Source organism: Mustelus asterias, chromosome 2, assembly GCF_964213995.1.
Source record: "Mustelus asterias chromosome 2, sMusAst1.hap1.1, whole genome shotgun sequence".
Lineage (NCBI taxonomy): Eukaryota > Metazoa > Chordata > Chondrichthyes > Carcharhiniformes > Triakidae > Mustelus > Mustelus asterias.
The window spans coordinates 37406786-37423157 of NC_135802.1; the positions used below are offsets into that span (position 1 = coordinate 37406786).

General features: G+C 44.4%; 1 protein-coding gene across 1 annotated transcript in view; it reads right to left on the reverse strand.

Annotated features, from left to right (window-relative positions):
- The window catches only part of svila (supervillin a), a 256345-nt gene that overhangs the window by 183725 nt on the left and 56248 nt on the right, over positions 1 to 16372 (reverse strand). The window contains exon 2 of the mRNA XM_078233529.1: positions 2749 to 2809. Within this exon, the coding sequence (XP_078089655.1) occupies positions 2749 to 2809 (61 nt within the window). The remainder of the gene's footprint in view (positions 1 to 2748; positions 2810 to 16372) is intronic.

The following is a 16372-nucleotide window of genomic DNA, read 5'->3' on the forward strand; positions in this document are numbered from 1 at the left end:
GAAACAGTTGAGGATTAAAGTAAGCCCAGATGGTGTTGCAACGAAAGCTGGAGCTCCTCAGATGGGCAGGAATGTTAAAATCAAAATGACAACTCCTTTGTAGTACAATTAAACATCAGGTATCAAATGGACATCAAGGGTATCAGAAATACAGAGGGGAAGCAAAGAAGTAAGAAAGACTAAGAGACATAAATGAAGAAAGACTGGCAAGTAACAAAGGATTAATCACTGGAGATATTATAGATTATAATGTACTTCATATGGCTGGGGATGTATTCCAGAAACTTCCGCTATTGGATGTGCTGGTCACAACCACTGATGAGAAAAGACCTTGATCCAGGGTCAATGTCATTCACTAACCATGCCGTCAGTCAAGGTAATTTCAACTCAAAGCAGATTCTGACCTGCACTGAGAGAGACAATCCCATCTGCAGGCTGAGAGGAATGCATTCTCGGCTCATTGACAACCATCAAAGACTCCGAGAAGCTCAGTAGGCTGATTGTAACTAGACTTTGGGATGTCAATTCAAAAAGGATTGACTCGCAAAAGAAATTCAGGATAAAAGCAAATTACTGCGGATGCTGGAATCTGAAATCTAAAGAGAAAACGCTGGAAAATCTCAGCAGGCCTGGCAGCATCTGTAGTAGTCATGATGTGGAGATGCCGGCGTTGGACTGGGGTAAACACAGTAAGAAGTTTAACAACACCAGGTTAAAGTCCAACAGGTTTATTTGGTAGCAAAAGCCACACAAGCTTTCGAGGCTCTGAGCCCCTTCTTCAGGTGAGTGGGAATTCTGTTCACAAACAGAACTTATAAGACACAGACTCAATTTACATGAATAATGGTTGGAATGCGAATACCATTTCGCATTCGTATTCGCATTCCAACCATTATTCATGTAAATTGAGTCTGTGTCTTATAAGTTCTGTTTGTGAACAGAATTCCCACTCACCTGAAGAAGGGGCTCAGAGCCTCGAAAGCTTGTGTGGCTTTTGCTACCAAATAAACCTGTTGGACTTTAACCTGGTGTTGTTAAACTTCTTACAGCATCTGTAAACAGAGAGAAGAGCTGACGTTTTGAGTCCAGACGATCCTTTGTTCAAAGCTAAAAGGCATAGAAAGTGGGAGATATTTATACTAGAGGATGAGGGTGTGAAAGATGAGTCATAGCCACAGAAACCAGGGAAACCAGTTAATAGCTGTCCACAGAGAGAATAAAGGGTGTGAATGGCCAAACGGCAGAAAAACTCAGGTTAGGCAGTGTTTCACTTGCACCTCTTTCAATTTGGTGTATTGCATTCGCTGCTCCCAATGTGGTCTCCTCTATATCGGAGAGACCAAATGTAGACTGGGTGATCGCTTTGCTGAACACCTTCAGTCTGTGCCCAGTCAGGACCCTGACCTTCCGGTTGCTTGCATTTTAACACACGATCCTACTCCCATGCCTACATACCTGTCCTTGGCTTGCTGCAATGTCATGATGTGGAGATGCCGGCGTTGGACTGGGGTAAGCACAGTAAGAAGTCTCACAACACCAGGTTAAAGTCCAACAGGTTTATTTGGTTGCTGCAATGTTCCAGTGAAGCTCAACGCAAACTGGAGGACCAGCATCTCATCTTCCGGCGAGGCACTTTACAGCCTTCCGGTCTCAACATCGAATTCAACAACTTCAGGTGATTTGCTCTACCCCACCTCGACCTCTTTGCTTTTATTCTATTTTATTTAAGTTTTTACTGTTCTCTACCTTTTATTTCTTTATTGTCTTTCTTTGTTTTCTTGCCCCCCCCCCCCCCCCCCCCCCCGCCCCGACCACTCTTTTCCCCCTACTTTACGCCCCTTCCCTTTTCTCCCCCTTTGCTTCTCCTTTTTGGCCATTCACACCCTTTATTCTCTCTGTGGACAGCTATTAACTGGTTTCCCTGGTTTCTGTGGCTATGACTCATCTTTCACTCCCTCACCCTGCAGTATAACTATCTCCCACTTTCTATGCCTTTTAGCTTTGACAAAGGGTCGTCCGGACTCAAAATGTCAGCTCTTTTCTCTCCTTACAGATGCTGCCAGACCTGCTGAGATTTTCAGCATTCAGGGTTCTTGACAGAGCAAACTCTCCAGATTGTGATCCTTACATTACAATCATAGCTGGGATTTACACATGAAAGCAGTCAGAATGATTGGGCTCAGTTACAATGTCCCCTCCAGTTTGAAAAGTGGCAGAGGTAGCTGAGGAGAACTAGTGCCTACAAAACCATACCTCAAAAAAGAACGAACGCCTTCAGGAGTGGAGAGAAAATTGACAGAGAAAAAAGGAGAAAACAACGCTGGTAAAATAAGTTGGGGAGTTGATGCCCGAGTGGTATTATCGCGAGACTATTAAACTAGAAACTCAGTGAATGTTCTGGGGACCCGGGTTGGAAACCTGCTATGGCAGCTGGTGGAATTTGAATTCAATAAAAACTGTCTGGAATTAAGAATCTACTGATGACTATGAAACCATTTTCGATTGTTGGAAAAACCCACCTGGTTCGTGAATGTCCTTTCAGGGAAGGAAATCTGCCATCCTTACCTGGTCTGGCCTACATGTGACTTCAGAGCCATAGCAATGTGGTTGACTCTCAATTTCCCTCGGGCAACCAGGGATGGACAGTAAATGCTGACCAGCCAGCCATGCCCATGTCCCATGCGTGAATTTAAAAAAAAGTGGAAAATACTTTAGGGGGTTCAGTTTGTAAAAGTGCAAATATTGTACCTTGGGGTCCTCTTTTGAAATAGTATTCCTCTTCCAAGTCCAACAGGATGTTCTGCCACCACTTCTGAAACAAAGAGAAATGCATCAAGTCTAATTCTCGCTTTCACTTCTTTCTCTCATCATCCTTCTCCTTTCCACCAAAAGCTCCAAGTATTCATTCTGTATGCCAGTAAAAACATGAAGTCAAGCCTTGGATAAAAATTAATAGCCTCCCCTTAAAATCAGTGTCCAATTCTATTGAATTAGCAAGAAGTTAGTTTTCCTTTAGTCCTGCTTCTCTTCCTCCTCACCCTTCCCTTACCTCACTGCCTGGCTGCTCTTTATTAATACTTAATCACACTTAAAATCTTCCTTTTCATTTAGATTTCCAATCATGAACATTGTGGACTGCTTGATTTAATATTAATTGCATAGATACCTCTCCAGATTTGTCTTTTGTCGAACATTCTACGAAGCTCAAATTGATGAAAGTGATTTATGATTTAGTATTTTCATACCTGCACGATTTTAATTGGTGTGAAAATACTAAATCATAAATTGTGTGTGAAAACAGTGCAGATGTTGAAGAACACTTGGGTCAGGATTTTCCCATCCCTGGGTTTTACTGGGCCAGTAAAAAATTAAAACCGGTAACAACATTGCGTAGTCTGAAGCCCCACCTCCTTTTCCACTCTCCCCGACACTCCCGGGGGTCTCCAAATTCACCCGCACCAATTAGGAGTCCAATTAACAACATTGTGAACTTACTTTAGCCTCTCTCCCACAATCTTTTGAACTTTTCCAGAGGGGATCTGAGTTTACCAGGTGTATGGACAGTAAGTAGCCTCACAACACCAGGTTAAAGTCCAATAGGTTTATTTGGTAGCACAAGCTTTAGGAGCGCTGCTCCTTCATCAGGTGAGTGCAGGATTTGTTTCACAAACAGGGCATATATAGACACAAACTCAATTACAAGATAATGGTTGGAATGCGAGTCTTAACAGGTAATCAAGTCTTTACAGGTGCAGACAATGTGAGTGGAGAGAGGGTTAAGCACAGGTTAAAGAGGTGTGTATTGTCTCCAGCCAGGACAGTTAGTGAGATTTTGCAAGCCCAGGCAAGTCGTGGGGGTTACAGATAGTGTGACACGAACCCAAGATCCCGGTTGAGGCTGTCCTCATGTGTGCAGAACTTGGCTATCAGTCTCTGCTCAGTGATTCTGTGTTGTTGTGTGTGTTGAAGAACGCTTACCCGAAGATCAGAGGCTGAATGCCCTTGACTGCTGAAGTGTTCCCCAGCAGGAAGGGAACACTCCTGGCTGCTGATTGTCGAGTGGTGTCCATTCATCCGTCGTTGTAGCGTCTGCATGGTCTCGCCAATGTACCATGCCTCAGGACATCCTTTCCTGCAGCGTATCAGGTAGACAATGTTGGCTGAGTCACAAGAGTATGTACTGTGTACCTAGTGGATGGTGTTCTCACGTGAGATGATGGCATCCGTGTCGATGATCCGGCACGACTTGCAGAGGTTGCTGTGGCAGGGTTGTGTGGTGTCATGGTCACTGTTCTGAAGGCTGGGTGGTTTGCTGCGGACATTTGCTACGTTTGAGGTTGCGCAGTTGTTTGAAGGCAAGTAGTGGGGGTGTGGGGATGGCCTTGGCGAGATGTTAGTCTTCATCAATGACATGTTGAAGGCTCCGGAGAAGATGTCGCAACCATTATCTTGTAATTGAGTTTGTGTCTATATATGCCCTGTTTGTGAAACAAATCCTGCACTCACCTGATGAAGGAGCAGCGCTCCTAAAGCTTGTGCTACCAAATAAACCTGTTGGACTTTAACCTGGTGTTGTGAGGCTACTTACTGTGCTTACCCCAGTCCAACGCCGGCAACTCCACATCAGGTGTATGGATGTAGAGACACAATCAGGGGCAAATCATGAAGTTCAGAAGAGCTTAAAAAAGCAAAAATGTTTTTCAAAATTTCAGTTAATTCTTTGTTTTTCAGAAAGCTTACCCCTTTGAAGTTAAGGCTGCAACAGCCCATCACAGATCAGGCAGGAGTCAGCATTAAGAACTTTGTCACTTCGGGGGGGGGGAGGTGTTATCATCCTCTTGGCATTGCGTAAGCATTAGAGTAGTGATCAAAACTGTTCAGACTCCACTTGAGCACCAGGAAGGATGCAACACTCTCCAAAATTGAGGCCACTGGAGAGGAGGAGCAGCAGTCTGCCCAGGAAGGGCCGAATGATGGGCATCAGGAGGAGAGACAAGAGGGACAAGGCAGAAGGCAACATTATCCCGAGGACAGGATCTATAGGCAATGGCAAAGAGACCTGTTGTTAACTGAGAAACAGGAGATTGCGACTCTCAGAGCAGGTGGCCACAAACATCTGCATTCTTGTCAGTGCAGACCTGTGTCATCTCACAGGTGGGTGCACACCATTGCATCATCCAGGTAACAGATGCCCTAAGAACATATAAATTAGGGAGGAGTAGGCCGTTTGGTCCCTCAAACCTGCTTCGCCATTCAATAAGATCATGGCGGATCTGATTCTGGCCTTAACTCCACATTCCTGTCTAACTCAGATAAACTTTGACTCCTTTGTAGTGAAGAATCAATCCACCTTTGCCTTAAGAATATTCATTGACTCTACCTCCACCACTCTCTGGGAAAGAGAGTTCCAAAGATGATGACCCCCAAGAGAAAACATTTCTTCTTATCTCCATCTTAAATGGGAGACCTTTTATGTTTAAACTGTGTCTCCCTGGTTCTTGTCTCCCACAAGGCAAAACATCCTTTCAGCATCCATCATGTCAAGTCCCCTCAAGATCCTGTACATTTCAATAAGATCACTTCTCAATCTTTTCAACCTCAGTGGTCTCAGACCCAGTGGCTTGTCCTCCAGCTTGATGAATCTGAGCCAAAGCTCCTCAAGCTGCAGGGACTTCCCCAGTGTCCATAAATCCCCACATTCTTCAGCCGCACCATATCACCTGCCCTGTCAACTTTATTATCTGATAATTACTTTATTCTTCATGTATAATAAGCACAATAACTTTTACTACTGCTAGTAAACCTTACAACTAAAAAAGCCTTGCAATTATTAATAAATTACATGGGTTTTGAAGATAAACAAGCAAAATATTCACCAATCAATCCCTTATCTGTTTCCCTGTGAAGCCACACTTTGATTTCTCTCAGAACATCGCTGCTATGCTCCGGAATCAGAGACTGAACTGGGTAGCTCTTTCAGGTGGTGATTACTGCCTCTGGGCCCCTCTTTTTCCCCATTCTCTTTATTAATTGCAACTGATGTGCATTGTGGCCTTTAAATGGCACTGGGTCTGCTTCCTGGTGTGATCAGGTGGTGCCCTGCAATCCCTCCTGCAAGGGTCTCGGTCATCATAATGACCTGCAGCGCTCTCCGTAACGTGGCCCTCCTAAGAGGTGTGGACCTTGAGGGTGGTGAGGCCCAGGAAGGGAACAGATCATCGGATGAATAGGAAGTAAATGAGGAGGGGAAACTGGAAACAGAGAAAGAGATGCCTCCTCACCCTAATGGGTACCAGGCCTCTGGCTCCCCAGTGTCACCATGCTTTCCTATGGAAAGCTTTGGCACAAAATCTCTCCTTCAGACAGCCTCAGTGACAGCTCTAGTAAGGTACCTGAAACCCACCTCCATTTCTGCTCCCAATAGCTTTAAACTGACAGGTAAACTGTCTCCATTTCAATTCATCCCAGGTCAATTGATCCCGGGAAAATCCGGAACGCAGCTTCCTACTCAAGGCACGTCTCTGACACAAAAACAGACCTGCCTCCTTTTTCACCTTCAAGGGTAAAACTTTGTCCTTGGAAGGTCACTCGTTCTTTCAGCAAAGATTCAGACAGGTAATTCAATGAACTATTTCCATATTCACAATATTGTATGGATGCAAAATAGAATTAGGATTTAAGAACACATTTCTGAATTCAGGCTCAAAGTTCGGGACAAGAATACAAATTTTGACCATCACTGACCACACTAACTCTCGGCTACTGCAACAGTTGGTGTGTTATAATTGGCTCCAGTGGGCCCCTAATTCAGGGTTACTGCTCCTGACTGAATGTCATGTCCTCAACAATAAAATAGCCTGTTGACATTTATTATCTAAACTAAAGTTGAGTTATGACAGAGGAGAATGAAGACAAGGAGGAAGAAAAAGATGAGGAGGAAGGGGAAGACAAGGAAGAAGAGGAGGAAGGAGAGGAGCAGGAAGAGGAGGAGATAATTGCATAAGATGGAAAAGGGATTTCAGGCCATTAAGGCCCTTGGAGGGAAGGCTGAAGGAGCCTAGGAAAAGGGCCCTGAGAAATGCAGTGAGAGAGGAGCACAGGGGGAGGAGTGAGAGCGAAAACACCTGGGAGAGAGCAATTGCAATAGAGAAACAAGGAGGGTGAGAGCACGCATGAGGCAGGGATGGGAGGGGGAGTCAGCTCAAACATGAGACAGGTAAAGCCTGAAAATGTGGCATACTTTGGCCAGACTTTTCCAGCTGTTCACACCCTGTCACCACTGCAAGGACAGAGAATTTGGCACTCAGCCAAATCTCCATTCACTGCAGCAGCACCAGAGAATCCCATCGGCACGAACAGCCAGAAAATTCCAGCCTTCGTCTTACAAAAAGCATTTCACACAGTTTTGGATGAAACACTGCTAGATAAACTTAAAACTGTTGACGTCCAGGTCTACTAAAATAAAAATATGGATTTAGAAATTCAGTGCAAAGTTTGGAACGATACCAAGCCAAGAGGCACAAGTTTCAATTTAAACTTGCTGAAAGGTTCAAGAGGCAAGTTGCTATTTTCTACACATGAGCCAGCTTAGTTGGTGAGTCAGTAGCTGTTTGACCGTGGAGAGAATTACGGCCAAGCTCAAGTGGGTAGCAAAACAATGATAGATGAAATTCAGTATGAACAGATGCGAAGTACTGCACATAGAATGAATCAATAGGCCACATCCTCAAAGGATGTTGAAATACTTTAGAATCAAGTGATCTTTAGAGGCCTTAGGCTCAATACACTGTGAAATGACTGCAAGGCAGCAATTAACAAAGGAAATAAAATGTGGAACTATACTGGCAAAAACATTAGTTACAAGTTTTTAAAAAAAGTAATACTCCCACAGTATACTGCTTTGGTCAAAGCGCACCACAGGTACAATTCCTGTTCCCGAGACACACAAAGGAGAGCGTCAAGCCCTGCAGGGAAGATGATGATCACTCATGTCAGGGGTCAGAGGTGCAAAGAGAGATTGAAAAGAATAAACCTCACACCAGATAGAAAACAGCATGGAACTGGTAGATGTAAAAATTGAAAAGAATAGGATAAGAGGCACCGACACAGTCTCAAACTAGCAAAATGCAACTTGTGGACAGCAGATATCACAAAGCTCTTTTAGAAACAATCAGATACTATGATTGGTGGGTAAGTCGGGGGAGAGGGAGAAACCTGGATGGGTCGGAGTGATGGCTGTAGGCTTTTTTCTGGCTAGATGAACCAAGATGGACAATTTGGCTTCTTCATTATGAATAATTTATTGGAATCCTATAGACCTGTAGTTCAGGATATTTTGATATACGTAAAGCACATTACAGAGAGGTACCTGGGGTGTAGAGGACTGAAGTAAATTTAATTCTTCAGAAAAGGTGTATTGATTTATGACATTGCAGCTACTCATCAAACAACTATTTTTGAGAATTCATGCATTTGAGCACATAATCGGGCTGACATGTCAAAGTCTTGCACAGTCTTTCAACGGGACAGCAAACTGATTCATTGTCCTTGGGTTGAGGCAAAATAACTCATGGTATTTCTAAGAAGAAAAGCTGTGGAGTTCTTAGCGTCCTGGTCAACATTTAGCACTCGATCAACACCTAAAACAGATGATATGTTTAAATGCAAGTTTCTATCACAAGGGAGTGATCAGAAGATGGTCCCTGAGACAAAAAAAGGAGACAGCAAAAATTAGATATGATTTGAATGTTTGAGAACAAAAACAAAATGCATTTACGTCGTGCCTTGAATTTCCAAACATGTCTTACCTTTTCCTTATTTACTCTATTAAAACCGCTCATAATTTTGAGCGCCTTTATACAGTAAATGGCAGAACCCTTAAGAGTATTGATAGGCAAAGGGATCTGGGTGTACAGGTGACACAGGTCACTGAAAGTGGCAATGCAGGTGGAGAAGGTAGTCAAGAAGGCATACGGCATGCTTGCCTTCATCAGCCGGGGAATTGAGTTTAAAAATTGGCAAGTCATGTTGCTGCTTTATAGAACCTTAGTTAGGCTGCACTTGGAATATAGTGTTCAATTCTGGTCGCCACACTACCAGAAGGATTTGGAGAGGGTACAGAAAAGATTTACCAGGATGTTGCCTGGTATGGAAGGCATTAGCTATGAGGAGAGGTTGGAGAAACTTGGTTTGTTCTCACTGGAGTGACGGACGTTGAGGGGAGACCTGATAGAAGTCTACAAGATTATGAGAGGCATGGACAGAGTGGATAGTCAGAAGCTTTTTCCCAGGGTGGAAGAGTCAATTACTAGGGGCCTTAGGTTTAAGGTGCGAGGGGCAAGGTTTAAAGGAGATGTACGAGGCAGATTTTTTACACAGAGAGTAGTGGGTGCCTGGAACTTGTTGGCGGGGGAGGTAGTGGAAGCAGATACGGTAGTGACTTTTAAGGGGCGTCTTGACAAGTACATGAAGAGGATGGGAATAGAGGGATATGGTCCACGGAAGGGTAGGGGGCTTTAGTTAAATCGGGCAGTATGGTCGGTGCAGGCTTGGAGGGCTGAAGGGCCTGTTCCTGTGCTGTAATTTTCTTTGTTCTTTGTTATGTGATCTCCTCTTAACCTTTATGTTCCAAGGAGAACAACCTCAGTTTTCCCAGACAACTGAAGTCTTAACCTCAGGTGCCATTCTAGTAAATCTCTTTTGCATCATCATTTCCTCCCAAAGATGTGTGGGTTACGTGCATTAGCCGTGCGAAATTGCCCGTTAGTGTCCCGGGATGCGTAGAATTAGTGGGGTGAATGTGTGGGGTTATGGGGATAGGGCCTAGATGGGATTGTTGTCGGTGCAGACCTGATGGGCCAAAAGGCCTCCTTCTACACTGTAGGGATTCTATGATTCTATGTCAAAGGCCCTGATACCCTTCCTGAAGTCTGATGACCCTATTTATTTTGTTATTCATTCATGGGACATTGGCGTTGCTGGTTGGCCAGCCTTTATTGCCCATCACTAATTGCCCTTGGAGGGCAGTCGAGAGTCAACCATATGGCTGAAATGAAATATAATATTCCAGTTGAGGCCTAACCAAAGTTTTATGAAACTTTAGCAATTTCCTAGCTTTTGTAATATATTTCTCCTGTCCGAAAAACACCCACTACTCTCTGCTATTTGTCCAGTAAGTGAGCATTTTTCAGAATGGAGAAATATATTAATATCCCTGCGTGGGCTTATGGATTTTAATTCTGCTAATGGCAAAGTAGCACATAATAGAGTTAAATGCCTTTTGAAAGTCCATATCCACAACATCAACTGCACTACCCTCATCCACCCTCTCCATTACTTCATCACAGAACGCGATCACATTACTCAAATACAATTTGCTTCTAACAATGGACTGTTCAGCCTGAATATACCTTGAGAACTACTATGACCACTAAGGGGGAAGACTGTAAAATATTTAATTGCATATTCAGCACTACCCACTCAGCATGTAACACATTTTCAATAGGTAGTTGACCAAAAATAATTTATTAAATATTACTAGTTGTGTCTTCAATACTAATATCCTGAATATTAATTGTGATAGTATTTTAGACAAATATAGTTGCAGGTTTAAACAAATAAAATGGAAGACTACAACGAATAGCTTTTTCTCCAACATACATTTGCTCACTGTGCAATGTAAAGAAATGAGGAAGCCAATTTGCTCACAGCAAGATCCTACAAACAGCAATGAGGTGATGATTAATAAACCACCAACTGAGGCGGTTGTTGATGGTGCTGCAATATGATAGTGTACCAGAATGTTACCCCACACAAGGGCCAGAGCTCAATTTCCATGCACACACCTGATTCTAACATCGCAAAGATAAAGATTGTCACAAGGGCAGAAAAAGGAACATTATTCCAAGCCACTCTCATATACCTGGCAATCTGGCCAAGTGGTACTGTGGCCATTTGGGTCTCCCTACCCTTCAACATCACTACCTGAAGGGGAAAACACTATCCTCCCCAAAAAGTCAAATTTGAGAAGGCATTAATGATATAATCCATATTAAATTAATTTAACTTAAAAGCATACTCTATGGTTGACTTATGCATCATATGACATAGAAAAACAAAAGGTCATATTTGAATGTGTTACTTGAAAATATAAATCGAGTGTCTTCATGCATTCAGTGACTGATCTGTCACGTTTGCATGTTGTCTATATTGCAGTTTACATAAGAACATAAGAAATAGGAGCAGGAGTAGGCCATCTAGCCCCTCGAGCCTGCCCCGCCATTCAACAAGATCATGGTTAATCTGAAGCGAATCAGTTCCACTTACCTGCCTGCTCCCCATAATGCCACATGAGATTGTCCTCCCATACCACCACTTAGTCTGGTAGAAATGTAGGCTTGTTTCACTGTCTGTTTGGAGTTTGCACGTTCTCCCTGTGCCTCTAGTTTCCTCCCACACTCCAAAGATGTGCTAATTAGGTGCATTGGCCATGCTAAATTCTCCCTCAGCGTGCCTGAATAGGCGCTGAAGTGTGGCGACTAGGGGATTTTCATAGTAACTTCCTTGCAGTGTTAATGTAAGCCTACTTGTGATGAATAAATAAATAATTGTATACCATATGCAATCCACATTTTGATGTATGGGGCACAAATTGCTTTAACAATATTTGAATCAGGGCAGGCGTGCAGGGATGCTGAGAATCCTCTTCTCTCACTGTAACACCAGTCATGCTGGCACGTGGGGAAGGAAGAAAAGGACAGAGGGAAAATCCACACAAATAGGCATCCACACCGCGCCGCCCCCCCCCCCCCCCCAACACACACACACACACATGGCTTACACAGTTGCACACACACACACCCACAGCGCAAACACAGACACACACACCGAGACACCCACCCAGACACACACACCGAGACACCCATCCAGACACACACACCGAGACACCCATCCAGACACACACACCGAGACACCCACCCAGACACACACACCGAGACACCCATCCAGACACACGCACATCCCCCCCCCACACACACACCCCTACCCACACCCACCCCTACCCACGCGCACACACACCCCCCTACCCACGCGCACACACACACCCCTACCCACGCGCACACACACACCCCTACCCACGCGCACACACACACCCCTACCCACGCGCACACACACACCTACCCCCACACACACACACCCCTACCCCCACACACACACCCCTACCCCCACACACACACCCCTACCCACACACACACACCCCTACCCACACACACCTACCCCCACACACACACACACCTACACACACACACACACACACACACACCTACCCACACACACACACCTACCCACACACACACACACCTACCCACACACACACACACCTACCCACACACACACCTACCCACACACACACACACACACCTACACACACACACCCACACCCACCTACCCACACACACACACCCACCTACCCACACACACACACCCACCTACCCACACACACACACCCACCTACCCACACACACACACCCACCTACCCACACACACACACACACCTACCCACACACACACACACCCACACACACACACACACACACACACACACCTACCCACACACACACACACCCACACACACCCACACACACCCACACACACCCACACACACCCACACACAACTACCCACACACACACCTACCCACACACACACCTACCCCCACACACACACACACCTACCCACACACACACACACCTACCCCCACACACACACACCTACCCCCACACCTACCCCCACACACACACACACCTACCCCCACACACACCTACCCCCACACACACACCTACCCACACACACACACACACACCTACCCACACACACACACCTACCCACACACACACACCTACCCACACACACACACACCTACCCACACACACACACACCTACCCACACACACAAACACCTACCCACACACACAAACACACCTACCCACACACACACACAAACACACCTACCCACACACAAACACAAACACACCTACCCACACACAAACACACCTACCCACACACAAACACACCTACCCACACACACACACACCTACCCACACACACACACACCTACCCACACACACACACACCTACCCACACACACACACACCTACCCACACACACACCTACCCACACACAGCCACAGACACCCACACACAGCCACAGACACCCACACACAGCCACAGACACCCACACACAGCCACAGACACCCACACACAGCCACACAGAGCCACACCCACACACAAACCCAGACAGACACCCCCACATAAAGATTATAAACACAGTTTAAGCTGCGGGGCAGTACAGCCAAAAGGTATACATTTACACTTTCTGTATGGCAGATACCTGATCTTGGTTACATTAACGGGGAGGCAGTGAGTGGATGGAGAGCTGGTACTGCTCAACTGGAATAGAGAAAATCACTTTTCTCCCATATGCTACCTAGCAGTCTGATACAAAGCAACTCCGCCAGAGGCTTGTTTGGAAGCAAGTTGTCGTCAAAGGAATGATATACGATACTGAAGAATCTAAGAGTGGAAAACCCAGGAGGATAGAACATTAAACACATTAAGGGCAATGAAATATTTTCATATAAATTACAATTGAACATCTGTTTAACGCATATAGTTCCTTAACATCGGAGCTTCAATGTGCTTCAAGCTAACTTTAAAAAAAAATAGACTCAAGTTTGTAAAAAGACTGACCTCTGTCAGCCTTTTAAAGACTATAAATCATAAAAATACTAAATAAATTCCAATGCTGTAATTTCCTTTGTTCTAAAATTAGATTGGACAGGAGTTTGTTCCACTGGTTTAGCAACTGAATTTTGCTTGAAAATCGGCCAAACCAACACAAAAGAGTCAAGGAACCTGAAGAGCAAGTTACGTCCAGCGAATTAAAATTTCAGTGATATTTTGCACTACTTTTTGTGATAAACCTGTTTTCAGATGTTTTACTGACACTGCACTACATTACCACTCTTAAATATATAGTGTCATAGCATCTTACAGTGCAGAAGGAGGCCATTCGGCCCATCGAGTCTGCACTGAACATTTTTAAAGAAAATGTATCATTTTCTAAAATGCTGCCCAATTGTGGCAGTTCATTGAAGCTTTTAAGTTTGGTGATATGCAAATGCATTTGAGTGGAAACTCGAGGGAGGAAAAAACACTTCTTTAAATGAGTGCAGTTTTGAGTGTATTTTCTGCCCAAATTGCACCCAAATCAGAAACAAAGAAGGCATTAAATTGAATTGTTTCGCTTGCATTATAACTCAAAGTAAATTGACTGCAACTTCTCATAAGCAGCAGATTTGCAACAGTGGTTCCTGATAATCATGAATCACGTCATTGGAATCGATTTATTTTGTCCTTTATAACTTAATTCAGTCACCCATGGGAAAGAAAAGGGATCCAAGTTGAGGATGAAAAGGTAGGCCAGTATTTTCCACCTCAATGACAGAAAAGAATGAAACATATACAATTAATAAAAACCTTATATCTCAGGATTACCCAACACCACAAAAAGAAACAGGGGGTAGTAGAGGGTAAACTGTGAACCTTACTTCCTGTTGATTATCAATTCAGGATATCAGGTAAGGCCACTTATCAACAAAAGCCAGCTGTGAACTACCAAGACTGAGACTATCAAAAGACCATAATAAAACCATATGAAATAGGAACAGGAGCTTGCACCACCATTCAACAGGATCATGGCTAATCCAACATTCCACATGTCCACTTTCCTGCCCTTTCCCCATAACCCTTGATTCCCTTACTGATCAAAATTCGATCTATCTCAGCCTTAAATAGACAAAAGGACTCTGCCCCACAGCTTTTTGTGGAAAGGAGTTCCAAGGACTCTCAACCCTCAGAGGAAATTATCCTCATCTCAGTGTTAAATTAGCACCCCTTTATTCTGAGACAATGCCCTCTGGTCTTTGACTCTCCCATGAGGGGAACATCCTCTCAGCATTTAACCTGTCAAGCCCCTCAAGAATCCTACATGTTTCAAAGAGATTACCTCTCATTCTTCTGAATTCCAGTGAGAAGAGTTCCAACCTGTTTAACCATTCCTCATAAGACAATCCCTCCATACCAGGGAAGCATCCTAGTGAACCTTCTCTGAACTGCCTCCAATGAAATAATATCTTTTCATAAATAATGGGACCAAACGTACTCACAGTATTACAGATGTGATCTCACTGGTGCCTTGTACAGTTACAGCAAGGCTTCCTTACTCTTATACTCCAACCCCCTTGAAATAAGGGCCAACATCCCATTAGTCTTCCTGATTACCTGTTGCACCTGTGTGCTAATGTTGTGTTTTGTGCACAAGTACCCCCAAATCCCTTTGTGTTGCAGCTTTCTGCAGTTTTTCTCCATTTAACTAATATACTGTTCTATTGTTCTCCCTTCCAGAATGAACAACTTCACAGTTTCCCATATTATGCTCCATTCGCCAACTTTTTCCCCCACTTACTCAACTTATCAATCTCTCTTTGTAAACTCATAGAATCATAGAAACATAGAAACCCTACAGTGCAGAAGGAGGCCATTCGGCCCATCGAGTCTGCACCGACCACAATCCCACCCAGGCCCTACCCCCACATATCTACCCACTAATCCCTCCAACCTACACATCCCAGGACTCGAAGGGGCAATTTTTTTTTAACCTGGCCAATCAACCTAACCCGCACATCTTTGGACTGTGGGAGGAAACCGGAGCACCCGGAGGAAACCCACGCAGACACGAGGAGAATGCGCAAACTCCACACAGACAGTGACCCGAGCCGGGAATCGAACCCGGGACCCTGGAGCTGTGAAGCAGCAGTGCTAACCACTGTGCTACCGTGCCGCCCTAACTGTTAGTATCTCTCTCGCAACTTGCCTTTCCACCTATTTTTGTGTCGTCTGCTAATTTGGCTACAGTATATTTGCTCCTTCCTCCAAGTCATTAATATATATTGTAAACAGTGGTGATCCCCGTTCCAGTGAAACCCCACTGGTTACAGGTCACCAACCTGAAAAAGAACCCCCTTATCCCCATTTGCTGTTTCCTGCCTATTAGCCAAATTTCCATCCACGCCAAAATACTTTCTCCAACACCATGTGCTTTAATGACTTCACCTTTTGTGAGATACCTTGTTGAACACCTTCTGAAGTCCAAATACAACACTAATTTTGGTTCATCTCTATCCACGCTGGTTGAGACTTTCTTGGAAAACTAATAAATTGGTCAGACCCAATTTCCCATTCACAAAACCATGCTGACCCTGCTTATTGGGCATCAAACATGAAGAAGATTTAATTTTAACACATGAGAACGCCACCAC